Here is a 20,796-nt window from a genome sequence, read left to right as displayed (position 1 = left end):
CAATTCTTGCTGGGCAACTATCATATCTATGCAGAATGCAAACTTTTGATTCACTACTGTGAACTGTCAATCCTGCAAAATTTTTATAGCCCTTGTCAATACTACAACTGGCAAGCATCAATTTGACGTTCTGGTGAATTGTGCACACACTTATTCGAGTTGAAAAGCCACTTACTTAGCCATTTTTGTTTTGATAAGCAATGGAAATTTCTATTCCACTGCTTACTAACAGCCACATTTGATTCTGAACTTTTCAGCCATCAATTCAGACAGAAACACAATTGTTCATGTCACGGCAAAGCCTACTGAAATCACTGTCCTAAAAAAAATTTAAGTACTAGAACCTTTATTCCTTCGTAACAAACATTGCCCTGCTTTTTCTCTGGCAGCACACCATTTTCAAATTTCTAGCTGTTCTCTCAGACACCAAATTCTGCTGAGATCTGTTGTAACTGCTGGCTAAAGCAACTCACCAGGTTGGACACCACTAGCATATGCCACTTGGGCTACTGATTGAGCTTTGTGCCCAATTAACTTTTCATTTGACACAAACTTTAATATTGTGTTTATGGGTGCTCTGAATTTTAACAGTGGAAACAATGACGGAGCTCAAGCTGGTATTAAATCTATCACATATCCATCTGCTGATCCTCAGCAGATGAAGTCCAAGCTGCAACAGCAGTCAATTTATTACAGAGTTCCTTATAGTAGACTGCGTACAACTTTTGCCCAACTGAACAATGGTTCCTGAAATTTTTCAGCTAATCTTCAGCAGTTCCAGTAACCCATATAAATACATAAACATTCCACACGGGGAGGGGGGGGGGGGGGGGGGAAATTAATTTATATATATGGGCTCTTTGCCTCTGTATATGTCTGCTTGTGTCTGTATATGTGTGGATGGATATGTGTGTGTGTGCGCGCGAGTGTATATCCGTCCTTTTTTCCCCCTAAGGTAAGTCTTTCCGCTCCCGGGATTGGAATGACTCCTTACCCTCTCCCTTAAAACCCACATCCTTTCGTCTTTCCCTCTCCTTCCCTCCTTCCTGATGAGGCAACAGTTTGTTGCGAAAGCTTGAATTTTGTGTGTGTGTTTGTGTTTGTTTGTGTGTCTGTCGACCGGCCAGCACTTTCATTTGGTAAGTCACATCATCTTTGTTTTTAGTATATATATATATTACCATGGTCATTCAGCTTCGAAAAAGAATTACAGCATGATCTTTGTAGAGATACAAAATATCAGTAAAATGACTTTATGAAGAAAAATTGTGTGTTCAGCACTGTATCTCAGAACAGAACAACTCAACAACAGCTCCTTTCTTCTTCCCCAAAGGAGAATAATCTCCATTTAGCAGACTTTTGCTGGAATTACATATCAGCAAAGAAGAACTTGAAGCAACCAAATTATCGAAGTTTTTCACATGCTGAATCCTTCAGGTATTCAAATCAAAACTATCAAGTCACTTACAAAACCAAACTCTGCTTTAATTTTTGGAGTTAAATTACATTTTTGTGTAATATGGTTCTAAAATATTGAAGACTGACAGAATATGCATAATGTTTCATAAATATTCATAGTTATTATGTTACATGTGGGACATGACACTCTTGGAAAATTGAACAGCCAAAAATAAAATACAGTTATGCACCTAACAAAACGATTAAGTCCCCATGAACAGTTGCAGTAGCTTGAAGTTAATGACTGCTGCATCATCTGCCTTCTAAAAACACAGGAGGCCAAAAAATGTGGCTACTAACATGGAAAATACTCTACAGCTCATGTTCCAGAAGCTGTATTCCTACAAATTGAGAAAGTGACAGCAAAACAATGAAATGTGGAACTTCAGGGTTTATATGATGTAGAAGAGGACTAAGTTTGCTAAAAATTAATTTTGTATCTTTATGTCCATATTTATTTGGAATGTGTGAGAGATTTTATTGAGCAATTTTAGACCTTCAAGGGAAAAAAAGTATTTCTGAAAACCTATTATTTGGTAGAGAAAAAGATGCTCTTTCAAATGGTAGTTAACATAAGGAAGGATTAGGTAATCCTTCTGGGATAAAAGTTTCAAAATCACTTACTTCGGCAGCAAATTTGATTTCGGGCATCTGCGCCTTTGTCTCAAAATGTATGAACTCAAAAGTAATGAAGCTTACAAATTACATAAACAAGCCATTAAGCAATAAGATCACAAAATGAGATGTTTCTAAAACAGCTACATAGACAGATCAAGCTGCTTCAACCCGGAAGAAATTTTGCTGCAACAAATTTTCTTGATATCCGTAAGTGGAACTAGGAGCACTAGGCTACTAAAAAATATGAACAACGTAAGTGTACAACTGAAACTGTTCAACTAGCTGACAAAGTTTTTTTTTTCTCTCTCTCTTTTTGTTTTGCCACAATTATACACTGAATTACTGCACTTCGATATCACTAACAATCATGAAATGTCACTGCTAGATTTGTTTAACTTACATTTAAGAGATCCGTGCTCACACTGTATTTAAATTTGGGAGCCAAAAATTTGCAAATCTTCCTTTAGTTATTTATCATACTTTCAAACTCACAAGTAAATAAATGTGGCAATATAAAATCCACCACAAAATACAAATTACTGAAAATAATTGGTATGGATATCACTTCATGTGTGTTCTGCTACAATATTCGCTTGTCCCTGGGTACGCTAGTATCCATTAGCTGGAAATCTAATGTCTCTGGATTCTCCCAGTGTTTTGAGACTATTCTGCCTGCAGGTAAAGGGAGAACTCTCTCCATGTATCATGTGATTTGTTCTTTTATGCAATAGCATACAACTGTAAAGTATTTCAATGTTCACTGATAAAGTTTTAATTTGCTTATCCATAAAGGCCGACTTCTCTTCTCAGTGTTCTGTTGCACTTCCATAAAAATATACCTGTGACACCAGAAATGTTCTCAGAAAAACAGAATGTAAAATTTGATTTAACAGTTAGTATTTATGTGGCATAAAAGTTGTGCTATATTCACATCAGCATGTATTCTACCCGAACCACATTTAATTGATGTAATTAGTACTTCATGTATAGCAGAATCAACAAAAGTGATAAGGGTTAGAAAAAAATTTAGATTAGGTGTTTATACAACATTTCTTTAACATTTGCATTCTGAATATTTTCATTTAAAATTTTTAATTAACTCTGTAACTTAAAAATGCTAGTTATCTAATTTTTATTATTCTGATAGAAACTTAAAATCTCAAGTATACTCTGTCAGCTTAAGAACAGATCTTCAAAAAAGTAAACCCACGTATCTCCAATTCAGCACTGATACCTGTTCAGCTACCTGAAAGGCAGCTGGCCCTACATTTGCAGCCTGGCTGTCATATTTTGGTTGAGATGCTTACCATTAGATATCCTCTTTACTGGATGCATCTTTGGATACTTAACAGCAAAACATGCACTTTCTGCCACTCTCCTGTATTGCTGTTTAGGCAATGCTTTCAAATAAAATATGGCTATAGTGATACTAAAACTTCCTGGCAGATTAAAACTGTGTGCCGGACCGAGACTCGAACTCGGGACCTTTGCCTTTCGCGGGCAAGTGCTCTACCAACAGAGATACCAACGCACAACTCACGCCCTGTCCTCACAGCTTTCCTTCTGCTAGTACCTTGTCTCCTACCTATAGCAATACTGAGTTTGGTATTGAATTTAGAAGCTCAGAAAGTAAAGAAGAATATGCTGTGACTCCATCAGACACTGAAAGGGACGACACTTGAGTGCCAAGTACTCAACAGTGGTAGGAGATAAATACCCCCACTGCATTCCACCTAGCTCCTCCAGGATTTACGTTCATCAGAAACTGTTGTGAAACACACATGGTTAGACTTCACTGCTCAAAAAACTACAAAATGACTTCCTTGTTTTAGGATAGTTTCGTCAAAGTCCTGTGCAGAAGTATACTTGGGATTTTATTAGCTTTAATGGCTCTCTTTGTATGTCTAAATGTCATGCCATTCATTATAGGATGTTTTTGATAAATTAAAAATATTATCTTTTGCAACATAATTTGGAAAAAAAATTAATATGTTATGGAGTTAATCAGTGTACAACTTCTCTGCCACCAAGTATTCAAAACAAGGAACTGGGCAAGTATTTTGAAGTTAAAAATTCTATTAGATCCGAGTAGTATGTTTCAACCGCTGACGAACCTATACATTCTCAGAAAAATTTAATGTAGGGGTACGCTAGTTGTTGATAATGGCTGAATCTAGTGTGTATAATCAAATTATCAATGTGTGGGAATTCATGAACCTTGCAATATGTTTCATCTTTTCCCTTGACTGCACTGAAGCTATGTATGCCTAACTTTTCACACAGCATCATTATACCAATGAAAATAACTGGGGGAGGGGGTTGGGTGGAAGCATTTTACAGTAATCAAGCAAAAGGGAGTCAAGAAGTTCAAATTCCCTATGAGCTCACAACATTTTCCGTTATAACCAAAAGAATTTGTATGGTATATCTCAGAAATAATTCTGTACATATTCAAATATCTTAAAATTATGGATATAATTCTCACTTCAAAATTACAAGGAAAAATATTCTCTGAAACAGATCTGCAATATAAATTAATACAATATCGAAATGTAGATCATACTGGCATTGCTGTGGGTTTTATTAGAGATAAAGAATATGCTGTACATAATAAAAATTAAACCCAGGAGACAAACATTATACGTTGGGGAAAAGTGAGACAAATATGCCTGAAATACTGGAAATTCATTTATGGGTTAAATTTAACAAATATTCTGAAACATTATGGGCAATATATGCACTAGAGTGACTGACCTATAGTTAAAATGTTGAAACTGCCTCTATACAAGGTGACAAACTTATCACCCATTTGTTTTATGTTTTAGTTATGAAAAACACACACACACACACACACACACTTACGTATCAAGGTGAACCACATATTTAAATAATGATGCTGCTGTTTTCACTAAGATTTTCTCTGTTTCGACTATTTTGAAGCTGTTTACTGACTTAAAATCATATATTGCTTTACCAACACTTCATGCATAGTATTCTTTAGTTGTGTATTCTCGTTTACCATAAAAAAATGCATTAACTTAACAACACATCAGTACCCTGTCATATTATTTCCAAATGTTGGTGAAAGTCAAAAAATGGTCAGTGTAGTATTCCAACCCAATGAGGTACTACATACCACTGCTAAGAGTATAATAAAGTTCTTGTAACTGGTCAAAATAAAGAAATAAGAGCATAACAGCTTCAATCTGCAAAGTCGTATTCCAGTTCATGGATGACACACTGGCTAAGAAACAAAATTAACAGGTAGGCCTACTTACATAAAAATATCTGAAAATCTTATGGCAAATCACATATAAGCACCTGATAATTCGTGTAGGACTAAAGGACTACCCCTCCCTCCCCCCCCCCCCCCACACAAACACACACACGTCGAGCTCTAACATATCTCCATCTATACTACCACACACTTCCTACGAGACGGAACTGTCCGTTACCTGCACTCACACAAATAATTATAAACCACATTCAGTGGTGACTTAGGACTGAGCAGGAGCTTTAGTATCTTAGGGGTTATACCAATGAAGTTTACGAAACGTACTCACCTTAAACGTTTGTGTAACGACATTTACTTTAGAAATCTCATCTGAACTAGATTCGTTTGGAAACATTGGGCTCAATTTTTCTTTGGCAGGCAAAACATGGAAACTGATATCTGAAAAAAGAAAAGGACGACGTAAATACATTCTGTAACACTTTGCTAGCTAGTCGCGTCAGCTATACAATCTTACAGTTATTACCATTTTATCGTACACATTATGACAAAGAAGCACAAAAACATTTCATTAAACAGATAAAATACATACTATTCTCTATTTTTCACATGAAGTCTGTTGGCTCACCTTATCAAATAAGACGTCAGTCATCATTGCAAACCACAATGGCAGATCTGAAACGTATTAAGCTAATTTAATACTATTCCTACTACATTGTTACAGAACGTACACAGCCGTTTAGTCTTAATGAAATATGATGGCAACTACGGCACAACAGCTGATACAATACGCGTATGCAGAAGCTGTTGGCATCCATGTTGTTTTACTGAGCATCAATACGATACTTCATTGCGCAACCATCCTTGCTCATTCTACAAATGGCATTTTGAATGAGTAGCGTAGCACACTACATGCTTAAATCTGGAAAAATCATTGCTCTCGAATTTCATGTTTATTTATCTGTCATACGAATCTCTCTCTCTCTCTCTCTCCCCCCCCCTCTCCGTGTGCGTGTGTATCACAGATTAACTACTGAAAACAACAGCATGATAATTCAAGAAATTTTTCTGCCAGTGTATGAAATAATTAACGTGCGTTAACAAAAACAATATCGCTACATAGAAATCACATTACAAATCGATAAAGAACTCATGATGTTGTCCATCAAGAAGGTTAGCACCCTTCTGTATTCTCTCAGCAGGAAGCTCTTTCGCAACTTTCATGGACTGGGTATCAAATGAATCTACTAATAGTGCATGTACACGACTATTGAAGCGGAAGGATCTGTGGAGCGGGCTGTTTTAATTATTTTTTTTAAGTATGTCTTGCGGTTTGTATTGATCGCGTTACGTGGCGCTGGTTACCTCCTGCGTGCGGCCTTTTACTGAGATAGCCAGCCACTACAATCAGATGTTGCAAAAAGTATTATCTGTAAAATATGTTACGAAACAAGAATTCACACTGGATTTCATATTAGTGCCGGCTTTTGTTAACACGTTGCACCTTCGACAGTACATATATGTGTATTTATATAAGTAAATATATATTGTTTTATCTCTTAGTACTACACAATGGAGAAAAGAAACACAAATTACAAATTCAAAGACATTTCTCATACATTGCATCAGCAACAATATAAACTGGATTAACGGTGAATAAGAACAATACCGGTGTTGGACGAACATTTTATTGAAACCTGTTTCACTGGCCATGGTACAAATCGAATCTTTTTCGGCCATTTTGTGCCTGCCGTGCTCTGCTGGGCGAACGAGACAACTAACCCGATCTCAGCCGGAAAGTGCCGAGCACCTTCCGAACAACCGAAGGTAGGCCACCGGTGACAGCGCTGCCAAACTGTTGGAACGACTCCTGGGTAATACATCGTAAATATGGCGGGTGTAATTGTCACGTTAGCCATGCTATCGCGATGGCAACACAAACGGGTAGCGAAGCGGAACAAAATATAAAAAAAACTCTGTTTAAAGGGACTGTGAAATACTATGATAGAATTTTTCACATTCTTACGACGACTGCGCTGCAGAGTTACAAATGACAAAACATTACAGTAATTTGCTATTGGCACTTTTTGTTTTTACCCTGCAGCCACGGAGAAAGTAGATTGAGCAGGGCATTTTACCTACATTATTGCAACCGGTATTACATGGGCTCGTAAGATTTACGCGGGCAAACAGAGGGTAGACAATCTACATGAAGAACATTAATAGGCAAGATAACAACATTGTAAGATCATAATATACTCATTAATTTCACAACAACATTATTTAATGTCTCATTTCACGTGTTATTGATGCTTTTCCTGGTGGTTTTCACATGTTTTAGAGCAAGTTGTAGAAGTGTTACTATTTTGAAATGGTAAATAAATTGGCTTTTCGCCCTCCCCACAGTTTTTTACTAATGCTTCGTTATTTCAGTCATCAAACGTGGGTTTGATGCAGTCCTCCATTTCTGTCGATTCGCAGTTATCGTCTTCAGTGAAATATAACTTTTTCATCCTAGATCATCGACTTGTTAAAGATGTTCATCTGCAGGCATTGCTCTGCGATTCTTCCACCTTACCATCAAATAGTTTGTTTCCGAATGAATATGCGCCGTAATATGCATCCCAGTATTCTTTCGCTGCGATTTACAGTTTTAATTAATTTTCTTTACCTTGTTGACTCGTTACAGGACATCATTCATTACCCGAGCAATCCATCTTATCATTCAACAGATGGCTCTTATACCACATTTCAAAGGCTTCTAAACGTTTCATTTCAGTCCTTCCCATAGTCCAAACAGCGTTTCACCGAGCTTTTTCTGATCTGAAGCTTTGAATTTTTGGTTGGCAGCAGCTGCATTCTTTCACTTTGTTACCAAAGACTTTTTTTTCTTGTGCAGTCCTTTTTACTCGCACACTTCGAGCTGACACGGCGAGGTGGCTTATGGGAGCGACCTTACAGCCTAGTTTACACTACGTTGCGCGCAGCTGCGCTACTGACCACTGCGCATGCGTGGCGCGCGTTTGCGCGACTCAGTGAAACCATACAGTTTTGGCTTGATCCAACTTTGGCGACAGTAGTTGCACAGTATTGTCGGTAGAGTGGGAAACTGAAATATAAAATGTGGAACGGAGGAAACTTTGATTTTTAGATATCCATGCTATGCATGTAAGTTTGTGAGATTTCAATCTTGTTGGATTAAAAAACAAGCAGCGATATATTGCTGCGTTTGAGGCCGTCCTAACCGATCTGAACATGGATGGGTTGACAATACCTACGCTGCAGAGCAACATTCATTCAATTAGAAACACAAACGCAATGATACGGAAAATACAGCAAGCCAAATATCTGGTTGTAGAAAACACGTCTGCAAGACTAAAATCTCGTGTTTCAAGCTGGCCATTTCTTGAAGGAAATTTGTGTACAGGAAATTTGGAAACCAGAATCCAAATGCATATTCCACAACGTGGCGAACTGTCGACAGTTTATAACTGGAAACTCAAATGACCATGCTTTGAAAAAAAAGTCTTCACTGAACATGCCGTTGGCGCAAATGCGTCATAACCAACTGCATCTTCTAATAGACCGAGAGTTATGGACCCTATTGCCGATTTTGGAGAATTGCTTGGAAAAATACCACCATAAAATTGTTGATTTTGGAACACGATATAGGTCCTGTAGAGAATAATATGAAGAAAAGTTCTGGTGACATTCTCAGATGACTGAAATAACTTCTCGGGTCTTCCATGACAATTTCTTTCAGCAAGGTCGCTGAGCAACCGAGCTGCTGGCTTTCCTTTACTCAAATCATTAACCCAAACACGTCTCTTATTTCTATTCTTATGCAGTGATTTCTTGCAGACAAGCATTAACTCCGCCAGAACTCGTGCAGCTGCCGAAACATTCATTTCAGACGAGACTACGCCGTTCACAAAATGACGAAACAAGGGTACACTGGTGTCACTCTTTCTAGTCACATATGAACCACCTGCGCGAAACACGTTTCATGAAACGAGTTGCTCGAACTATTGTCGTGTAAACTAGCCTTAAAAGCATTTCCTTCTTTCCCACTTGTCACCGCGCCGAGTGTCAAGTTGGATTGCGAGAATAATAGGGTTACTACGCGTTTCTTTAGCTACTGAATGACATCGTGGCCTAACCAAAAGCTGTAGTAATGAACATTTGTTTCCAGACAACAAGTTTCAGTCAATCAACCATCTAAAAATGACTGATTAATACCAGTTCAGTTCATAAAAATTAACAGAGGGCTACGTGGCGTCAAGTACATCGGTAAGACGGTAACAGGTTGTCAAGTTTTACACTATGCGACTGCCGAAAATTTAGGGTAGCGGTATGTTAGACCCACCCTTGAACTTCACGTAGTGTCAATCAGTAATCTGCATATGATAGCTTTGTCGAAGTTAGGCGACTGGAAATAACTAATAACTTTTCGTAGTTCCACAATATCGGTCTTAGAATACAGGGTGTCCCACCCAAACCTTCCAGATTTCAAGGACCCAGGAGAGAAAAACCACAGTAGATACAACAATGAAAAATGCACCACATTGTAGAGAATGTCACAGAATTTATATTTCCGCGTCAGAAGTGCCAAGTATTGCAACCAGAGTGCAGCAGCATGGTCGCATGAAGTGAAAATGGCGACTCCACAGTACTGCGCGCAAGCAGTAGTGTGGTTTGCAGAAACAAAATCGCTGATTACTGTGCAAAGAAATTATCGTCGTGTGTATGAATGTGATCCACCTGATGTGAAAACAATTAAGGAATGGTATAGGACGTTTCTGGCAACATGAGGTGTTCTGAAACGTTCTGGTGGTGCACATTACGGACTTTCAGAAGAGACAGTGGTGGAAATCAGACAAATGTTTCTTAGAAGCCCACGTAAGTCAATTCGTCAAGCATCTAGGCAACTTGATGTACCTCGATCAATCGTGTAGTTCACCAGCGTCGTCGTATGTGTGCTTACAAAGCGCAAATTCTGCAACATAAAATGCTGAACGACAAACCACGCCGACAGCAATTTGCTGCAGGGTATTGATATGGATGCCAGCTTCCTGAAAAGATGTTTATTCTCAGATGAGGCAACCTTTCATCTATCAGGAAGAGTTAACAGACAGGGCAGGTTGGTTAGGTTAGATTACGTTAGTTCGGATTTGCCCCGCGGTCTGAGGCGTATCTTGTCACAGTCCCCCCCCCCCCCCTCCCCACGGAGGTTAAGAGTCCTCCCTCGTGCATGAGTGTGTGTGTGTCATCCTTAGCGTAAGTTAGTTTAAGTTAGATTAAATAGTGTGTAAGCTTAGGGACCGATGCCCTCAGCAGTTTGGTCCCATAAGACCTTACCACAAATTTCCAAACTTGTTCGGATTTGGGGTTCGCAAAATCCGCACGTTGTCATTGAACATGTTCGTGAAAGCTCTAAACTAAATGCACGGTGCAGGCTAACGCACGACAGGATTGTTGGACCGTTCTTCCTTGCAGAACAAACAGTGAATGGGCCAGTGTATCTGGGCATGTTGGAGCAGTTTGTGTAACCTAAGATACAAGACTTGCAACCCAACATCATTTTTCAACAAGATGGAGCTCCACCGCATTGGTCAACGGCTGTTCACAAGTTTCTAGATAGGAAATTTCCCAATCGTTGGATCGGACGCCGAGGACCCATTGCCTGGCCACCACGTTCACCTGACATTACGCCGCTTGATTTCTTTGTATGGGGATTCGTGAAGGACCGCGTGTATGCGACCTAAGTGGACGATCTTTCTATTTTGCGACATCATATCACCAATGCAATTGCAACAATAACAGAGGAAATGTTACAAAGAACTTGGCAAGAAATTGAATACAGGCTCGATATTCTTCATGCTACAAATGGTTCACATGTAGAGGTGTATTGATGATAAATAAATAAATTCTTTGAGATGCTCTACAATGTGGTGCATTTTTCACTGTCGTATCTACTGTGGGTTTTTTTTCCTGGGTCTTTGAAATCAGGGAGGTTTGAGTGGGACACCCTGTGCTTTGAAACTGTGAAGCCCACCTTTTCACTAGTTTTACTACTTAAACTGAACATGCAAGGGAATTAGTTAAGGATGGAAGGGCAGGTACTACAAACGTATGACGAAGATGAAGTCTACTTGAACAGAGAGAGAGAGAGAGAGAGAGAGAGAGAGAGAGAGAGAGAGAGAGAGACTGGGCACGCGGAGTGTGCGGAAATAAAGATCTCTGCGGGCTATGGTATATCCAGCATTCAATGACCATTTTTAGTCTGCAGTCTATTTCATTTCGACATCTTTACATCTTGTTTTCCTTTCTATCCACCGCTTTGTTGTAATTTTGTACGTACAACGAGGTGCAGCTAGTCAAGCTTGACTAATACAACTTGTTTAAAGCACAATTTTTTTGTGTGATTATGGCGAAAATCATCGTAGTTTTAACGTGAAATGTTAGCACGAACGGGCTATGTATGAATATTTACTGGTGAACGTAAAGAGTTGACTGCTTTCTCGAATCTCAACTGTACACACATTATTGGCCCCACCTCTCGCCACTACCCTCGTCTGTTTACTGACTGAAAATGACTTCCCTGTCAAACTCCTCTGTAAGAAATCCCAAATGACCCTGTCCAAATTCCATGGACACTTAACCATGGGATTGTAAAGCACACACATAGGAGTTTGTTGCACAGACGTTTGGACTGATTGTAGAAGAAGACTGACAAGTAGATCCTTACTAAAATCACGCCTAAAGGCCGAATTATGCTGTCAAATAGCTTTGGCAAAAGTCTTTTACAGAAGACAGTTTACAAAATCTTGGTATTAAGGTACTGTCATTTCCTTTGTAAGTGTTGTAGCGCATTTTGGTTTTTATAAAATGTTTTATCAATAATATCTGACAGTGCAATTCGGGCCTCAGAATAAATGTCTCGGTGGGCAGTCACATTTATAACACACTGCAGGTATGGAGAGAAATCTTGGTACGCTAAATCTACGTTGTAATGGAAAGGGTTCCGATGTGACAAGTCCATGAAACAGTGAACACCATATGGCCTCAGCTGTTTCCAACAGTTCTACGGCTGGTTGTGACCCCTATCTCATCAGAATCAGCATTTCCACGATGAGATTTCCTTCCACCACTGAGATGACAACTGCTATGGTTAGCTGTTAGTCAATTAAATGCGATTGACAGAATGAATGTTTCACACTGCAATGGAGTGTGCCCTGTTCTGAAACTTCTTTTAAATACTAAAACTGTGTTCCAGATTGATATTCCGATTGGGAACTTTGCCTTTCGTGGTCAACTGAGCCATCCAAGAGCGAATTACGACCCGCCTTCTCAGTTTCATTCCTGCCAGCAGGAAAGAGATACTGGCAGAATCAAAGTTGTGAGGGGTGGATCGTGAGTTGTGCGTCAATAGCTTAGCTCTGTTCTAAAGTCAATCATTAAAGCGACAGAAGCATGGCAACAACAGCACCCTCCTTCAACATCGAACGCGCTTTCAAATAAGGTGTGACATGCTGGACTACTCTTTAAAATGTAACGCTTCAACTTTTAATGCGAAATCATGCAGTTAATAGCAAATCTTATCTGTGAAGGCGGGTACACACTAGACCACAAGGCTAACGAACGACAGCTAACCGCTTCGCTGGCCGAGATTTGCTTGATGTGTACGGGAGGCAAATCGGAATCAACGAAGCGGCTGGTCTTGCTTGCAGCAACGTCAAAACGTTGGCGGTGTGTAGCCTTGAGACCCATCCCCTAAGACGAACGCCGGGTCGAATGTTTGCTGGTCCAGTAGCGATTTTCGGTGTCCCCTGAACGGGTATGTACTTCTTGTGTCTAAAAATATTGAAGTATTGAGAGGAATGCGGAGACAGCATTAAAGCTGATAGTTTATCGTGAGCGGGAATGTTTATGGGAGCCTACGAACTGTGATTGCATAAATAAAGCAAGGGAAGTAAGTGAGCTGTTATAAAAAAAGTGTACAATGTGAAAAAGAAAATGGAATTTTACAGCCTACACATTCGAAATATGTAGCTCTAATTCGCAAAAAAGTGAAATAGCCCTTATTACAAGTCAGCTTTAAGCTCAGAAAATTTTGTTTCATCACACCAGCGTCGTTTCTTCTTAGACTACTTTTTCTGATGAACAGCTTCTTGCAGTAAAATATATGCTACAAATGCGACGACTGCCAAATCCTTTTCTTCTCTCATAATATCGCCCGGTGAAACTGTTATTAAAACGCTGCTTTATAACAAACAATAAAACTGGAGCAACCTCGTCAAGTTATCACAGCCAACTGCGATTCTACATTGTCTAACCTCTTGGTCCCAACCCACGACAGGCCGAAAGCCAATGCGTTGGCCACCAAAGTTCGGCCGAATCCACTGGCTGTTGTTTGTTTGTCTTCGTAGGACTAGCGTGTACGCACCTTGACACGAAAGTACAAGTCTGAGTCGATGATCAGCTGTTGAGATGTTTCGCACAAACGCAATGGTAGCACAGAAAGCATTCACATCTCGACAACTATACACAGTTGACATTCCTAGATCTCGATGGAGGAATGAGGCAATGGCCTTCTACGCAGTTTATACTGTATACTGGTGTTACGCCTCGACATGTGACAGTTAACTAACAAGCCAACGGCTACGAGACTGGAATCTTGGCTAAGTAAGTGGAGGATATGACATAACCTCACAAAACGCCAGTTTTTTGTTCCGACCCCGACACTTCACTTCATTAAAATGCAAGCACAGGAACAGCACAACTAAAAACTCTACTCTGGGGGTAATAAATCATCCTACAAGCAAAAGTAAAATACCTTGGAATTCACTTACACGAACTACTCAACTGGTGAGAAACACAACAGATAAAATAATAAAAGGAGAGTATAGACTAAACCTAGGACGACTTGTGAAATACAGACTGCGTGATGCAGACCAGCAGTTCAATCCACCAGATTCGGTGACTGGAATCAAAGCAGTCATACCTGCATGGCACCATTCTGTCGAGCATTGTTATCAAGACCTACGTTGTCCACATCAAACTCTGCCTTAAGGGAGGCGTGCATTTCGCGTGCTCAGATTCAATTACCCGTCCCCAACAGTATCTATTGATACTATACCAGGAAATACAACACCACCTCTGATGGTACGCCACCAGAACATCGTATACGCTATTTGATCACAAGTCTCCCGACCGTGCTATATAATCCGGAACTGACCACTAAATGTTACGAGAGTCGGACCAAGTGTAAGAGTAAGCGAAAAGTGTTGTGTCATCAGGAGATAAGCTGCAACCACAGAATGGGTCAGTCGGGAGAGCTCAGTGACTTTCAATGTGGGCTGCTCATTAGGGTCCATGTAGGACATTTCAACCCTTCTAAAGCTCTCAAAGTCTACTTTTTCTGACGTCCTGTGAGGTTGAAAAGCGAAGGAACAACCACAGCTAAACCAAGACCAGGGAAGTGTCATATACCTGAAGGCGACTGGCGAGCATTGCGGAGAGTGGTTGCAAAAAAATCGCATGAAATCGCCGGAAGGAATCACTCTTGAGTTCCAAAGTGTTAACAGCAGTCCAGCGAGCACAACGACTGCGGGCAGGGAATTAGAACTGGGTGCAATGGTCGAGCCACTCTTCGTAACATACATATTTCTGTAGTCAATGCTGACACTTGAGATGGTGTCCGGGCGACGCCACAGGACGGCAGAAGACTGCAAACGAATTGGAATAATCCAATGGAAGGGTTTGTGTCTGTTGAATGCCAGGAAAATGTTACCTCCTAACATGAGTAGTGCCAACATCTTTAGAGCCAACTGGGAAGTACGGAGATGGTGTTTCGGCATGGTGGTTTTTTCGTGGTCAGTGCGTGTTCCCCTTACTCCGCTTAAGGAAATGCTAAACGTGGAAGGATATTAACACATTTTAGTGCATTATGTACTGCGTACTGTAGAGGAGCATTTCGGAGACGATGTCTGTATCTGCATAACAATGCACCCTGTCATAAAATATCATTTGGGAGGCTATGGTTTGTGGACACAACATTTTTTAAATGGACGGGCCTGCCCAGAATTCCGATCTGGACCCCATGGAACACCTCTGGCAAGAGTTAGAACGTAATGTTTACTCCACACCCCAGTGTCCAACGTCGTAGCACTATCTTCTCGCTTGCGAGGAAGAATGTATTATCATTCCTCCACAGACATTCAGGTACCTCACTGAAAGCATCCCAAGAGAGTTCGATCTGTCAAAGGTAAAAGATGCCACAATCCATATTAATATTCACTAACTGGTGTCCGGGTACTCTCGACAAGTTATTGCTTACCACGCTAGCGCAAGATGACCGGACCAGGCAGCCAGAGATGTACCTTTGCGCTTTCTAATCTGTAATTCAGTTTCCCGCGTTGCAAAGTTAGTAATCGCTACTAGATTCCTTCTCTCTTTTCATATATGTCTCTGGCAACTTTTGTTCATGCGAATAATGCCCAGTTGTACCGTGGTCCAGAAAACACGTTAAATTTTAGGTCCCCCTATAACTCTGGGTAAGTCAGTGCAAAGGTCGGAGGAAGACACTGGCATACCACTTCCAATAGGTCTATTCATAACAAAACACTGAAGTGCTGAAATCAGTCTTCTGGTCAACGACAGCTTTATCTCTTCCATATTATTAGAGACTCAAAGAAACGCCTTGTTGATGCAGCCATCTGTATCTGTCTCTTGCCATCTGTACCATTAGGTTGTAGTTGCTCCAATTCATCCCACTGTTAACACTTTGTAATACGAATGTCCTGCACCTGTATATTCGTTTTTCCCACCTGTATATTCGTTTTTCCCAGGATTTTTACTTCTAAGGCGTCCAGTCAATTTAGTTTATCTTTTCTGTATCATGCTAATGTCTTTTCATCTTTAAATTTTTTAAAAATATTTGTTTATTGTATTTTCTTTCAATCGAGGATGCTTTTGTGCTGCTTCTCCGTAACTACATCTCTACCGCATTTTTTTTCCTGTTTCCCTGAGGCTATCCTTCACAATTACACCTTAAAATGCTCCAAATAACTGTCTTGATAACCTTTTTCTTTTTTATATGAAAGTTGTTGTTTGTTAATACATGACTTATTTCTTAAGGCTTATTTGGTCATTGCAATTCTCTTAATATCCATTGTACTTCTGTTACTCTCTGTTATTCCACTTCCAAACTGATGCAATTCCTTTTATTTGTATTAGTATTGTAATTCTTATTTCAACGTTCACCCTTACTTGTATGTTCGGTTTTACAAACCCCATTATTTTAGTCTTGTTTGTGTTTATTATTGTTCAAGGCATCAGACAAATTTTTTAACAAATTGGTCATATCCTTTTCAGAATCTGGTAAGTCTACAGCAGTGTTATTCAACCTTTTTGACTACGCGACCTCTCTCCAACTTTCCAAAATGTTCTGGCGACCCCCAGAACCATAATAAAAATAGGTCAGCGATTTCAAAGGCAACGTACTTAATTTTCTTTCTATTGATACTATACTGATCGAGTAATCAAGTGCAATGTGAAAAGAGGTCGCAGTGCTCTGCGGGCAGAGATATAACTGTATTCTTTGCCGCGGTAGAGGCGTGCGGGTGAGAAGGGGTCAGCGGGGGCATAGTCGCGCGTTTTCGGTCACTGCAATCAGTTGTCCTCCGAGTACGCCAGCAAGTACGGACGTGATTATTGTTGTCTTCGCACTTCGCTCCGAGCGAGCATAAAATGGGTATTTTTTTTTTTTTTTTTTTTTTTTTTTTACCAGCCATGCTTTCTCCTGCGAACGTGACCCCCTGAGCAAGGCTTTATCCACAGGTTGAAAAACACTGGTCTACTGTACTGCCAGCAAATTGAACACACACTGTACTCTTTTACCACTAATTGTGTTCCCTTTAATGTCGCTTTTCATTGATTGTATTGCACTTCATAAATGTACTGAGGAGAGACATATGCACTCATTTGTCTTCTATGTCTCATATTACTGTCCTAAGCATCTGCTGTAGCCTTCGCTCTATTGAAGATGTATGATTTACATGTTCGGGAGTGCATTTCAGTGACGAATGAACCGTTACGAATGGAGCCGCGAAATCAGTAGGTTACAATAAACGGCTGTGTCACGCTACGCTACGTCCCCCGCTCGTTGATATTAATCTGTCTTCGTATTTCTAGGTTTTGTCTGAAAGTGATCAAATAACCTGCCAATTCTCGAAATGTGAAGACAGAGGCAGATAAGCATCCTAAAGTAAATCTTTTATACGTAACTTTAAGCAATCAAGTTACGTACATCACTGCGAAAAAAATCTCTGAAGTACATTTTATACATATTTGGATCAACGTCACTACAGATATTCGGTTATGACATGTTCGATATGCCTGCCATCAGATGATGTGGCGCAGACAAATTGCTAAATTCTGCATGACCCGCTGAAGTGTCGTAACATCGATGCTGTCGATCACCTCCTGAATGGCCGTTTTCAGGTCAGCAATGATTTTAGGGCTGTTGCTGTACACTGAAACACGTATGTAACGTAGCAGCGATGGCGAGGCATTGCAGCGTCTCTGACCAGAGAGTATGCGCTTGACCGCGCGAGTGTTGCGAGCAGTTCGCTAGTTGTCGCTATGCAGAGCAGTACTCTGTCAGTAGTTGTTGCGAGGCAGTAGCTCTGTTCAGTTGTGTGCAGTACAGTAGTAGTCGTCATGTAGAGCAGTACGCTAGTAGTCGTCATGCAGAGCGGTCGGTCAGTGGTAGCAGCCCAGTGCGGTTGTGTGATGTAGTCTGTCGGCAACACTGGTCAAGAGGCTGAATGGGGTATATTATTAATTAAGGTAATCATCAGATAATGTAAAGTTTGTTTATTGTAATTAATTTCCAACAAGTGCCCCAATAATAATTTTTATTCCAAAGCAGTTTTTACAAAACAAAATTTATTTAATTGCACTTCCCATTTCATTCCACTTCCGTTAAAGAAAAATTTCAGTAAAATCACAATAAAAAAGGGGAATATTATTATTTGCAATGCAGTTCCTCCAAGCCGTGCCCAAGAATAAGAGCAGAAATTTGACCAGCTGTTACAATGAGGTAAGAATTTAATTCTGATTTTTGCACAGGGCCAAAGACCGATATTTCGGTTTAATTGAATTTTCTTATCAGTGAATAGACTTTAATTTTTTGTGAAGAACTTATATTTGAGTCAGATTGCTAATTTTTGTTTAATTGTCATTGTCAGTAGATTTCATTGTGGGGAGGTTACAACACCTTGTCTTTAATACAGCCCCACAAAAGGAGTCGCATGTGTTCAGATCTGGAGAATATGGCGGTCAATCGAGGGCCATGCCAGTGGCCTCGGCGGGTACCCCAGAGATAGAATGCGATCCCCAAAGGGCTCCTCCAGGGCACCAAAACACTCTCCTGCTTCGATGGGGTCGAGCTCCGTCTTGCATGAACCACATCTTGTTGAAGTCAGGGTCACTTTCGATAATGGGGATAAAATCATCTTCCAAAACCTTCACGTACCGTACGGTTATCACCGTGCCACTGAGGAATATCGCACCGATTATTCCGCGACTGGACATAGCACACCACACAGTGACCCGTTGAGGGTGAAGAAACTTCTCGATCGCGAAATGTGGATTCTCAGCCTTCCAAATGCGCCACTTTTGCTTATTGACGAACCCATCCAAATTAAAGTGGGCATCGTCGATAAGCGAAGCCACTGAACGCATACTAATTCCCATCATGCCCCGCGGCCAACCGTGCAGTTTGAACGTCTTAACACAAACCGTTTAGAAGTTAAAACGATTTTATTTCGCCTAGTTCAATAACTGTCACCCAATATACACACACGAAGTGCCGTCACATACATATCCAAGTCGGTGTTACAACAGTTACAAGGCTTTGGCATTGAGAGGATGCTTAATCGTTATTCCTGAGAATCTGGATCTGTTTTACGTGGTACAGATTAAGTGCCATAGACTCGCCAACAGAGCTGACAATATACATCTTGAGATACAATTTTTACTGGGTGCAAATATTATCGAGAATTATTCATTGCAACACTGGCTTCTTGCACCGGAGTTTTGAAGCTTCCTCGCATGCTTTGATAAGGATTCCTCAATTATGACTGAGTACTTTGCTGCAACTTTCAGCTTTGTGTGTTGTCAGATTTTCAGGTGCGTGAGTACTGCTTCTTTGCGTATAGGTTTGTACATACTCCAGCCCTGAAACAATATTACATAAATGCATCCACAATGTGGCTGAACTCTAGGCGGAGAGCTCATATAACAAAGGCAACGAATTTATACAAAACATGAATCGTCAATCCGGCTGAACACCGAACACATTCCGTCCACTACAGCAGATGAGTTCTCCTGCCAGTTTCTAGTGTTTCCGAGATGCTACAATTAACTGATAATCCAAATCTTTAGCGCATTCTTGTTTCTTCTTCTTTATCCTTCGATGTCCTACACTACATATAAATTTTGTTAGTGGAAAAAGGATACATGTCTTTTTATTTGCAATTTACTGGATTCAGACAGAGGACTGCAAGCAGACGATCTGTGCTGCGCTGTTTTAAAGATCGTAGTTTGTCTCAGAAGTACTCTTCACTTTACTTTAAGCAAGTGTTTGACGGCTGTCCCATACGTACTACAGCCTGGGAATTGCTTCGTAATACAGGGTGTTTCCATTATGATAATACAAATTTTTAGGATGATTGAGAAGGCTGAGTGTATCAATTTGAGGTATGGGACCCTGGTCCGGAAACCAACGAGTCTAAAATTATAAGCGAAAATCGTTGTGATACCTCTGCCAGTGAAATACATGTATCGGTACTGTTGCTCCTAACAAGGGAACCTCCCCACCGCAGCCCCCTCAGATTTAGATATAAGTTGGCACACTGGATAGGCCTTGAAAAACTGAACACAGATCAATCGAGAAAACAGGAAGAAGTTGTGTGGAACTACGAAAAAATAAGCAAAATATACAAACTGAGTAGTCCATGTGTAAGATAAGCAACATCTAGGCTAACGTGAGCTCAGGAGTGCCGTGGTCCCGTGGTTAGCATGAGCAGCTGCGGAGGGAGAGGTCCATGGTTCAAGTCTTCCCTCCAGTACTTTCCACGGGTGTTCAGTAGGATTAATTTCTGGGCTGTGAGGAGAGGTTTTAAGTTGTTTTGGGGTATTTTACAGGAGCCACAACCTTCTATTTAGAGCCGTATCCTTTGAGTCGTTATCTTGTTGAAAAATGTAATTTCCTTGCAGACAGAATTTTTCGGCGCTAGGATTCAGACAGTCCTTCCAAATGTTGATATACATATGGTGATCATTGTACCTTCTACGAGATGTAATTTTCCAGCATCTGCAGCACTCATAGGCCGCACACCGTCAGGGAGCCACCACTGTGTTTAACCATTGGCACAAGATTGCGTGGCAACATCTCCGCATTCTTGTTACGCCACACCATT

The 20,796-nt window shown here is 40.4% G+C and overlaps 1 protein-coding gene across 1 annotated transcript in view; it reads right to left on the bottom strand.

Moving 5' to 3' along the window:
* The window catches only part of LOC124774893 (protein Gawky), a 277,306-nt gene that overhangs the window by 209,396 nt on the left and 47,114 nt on the right, over positions 1-20,796 (bottom strand). The window contains exon 2 of the mRNA XM_047249552.1: positions 5,640-5,749. Within this exon, the coding sequence (XP_047105508.1) occupies positions 5,640-5,705 (66 nt within the window). The 5' untranslated portion in view covers positions 5,706-5,749. The remainder of the gene's footprint in view (positions 1-5,639; positions 5,750-20,796) is intronic.

This window comes from Schistocerca piceifrons, chromosome 2 (assembly GCF_021461385.2).
Source record: "Schistocerca piceifrons isolate TAMUIC-IGC-003096 chromosome 2, iqSchPice1.1, whole genome shotgun sequence".
In the NCBI taxonomy this organism is placed as follows: domain Eukaryota; kingdom Metazoa; phylum Arthropoda; class Insecta; order Orthoptera; family Acrididae; genus Schistocerca; species Schistocerca piceifrons.
This window is presented reverse-complemented; position numbering and strand designations above follow the sequence as displayed.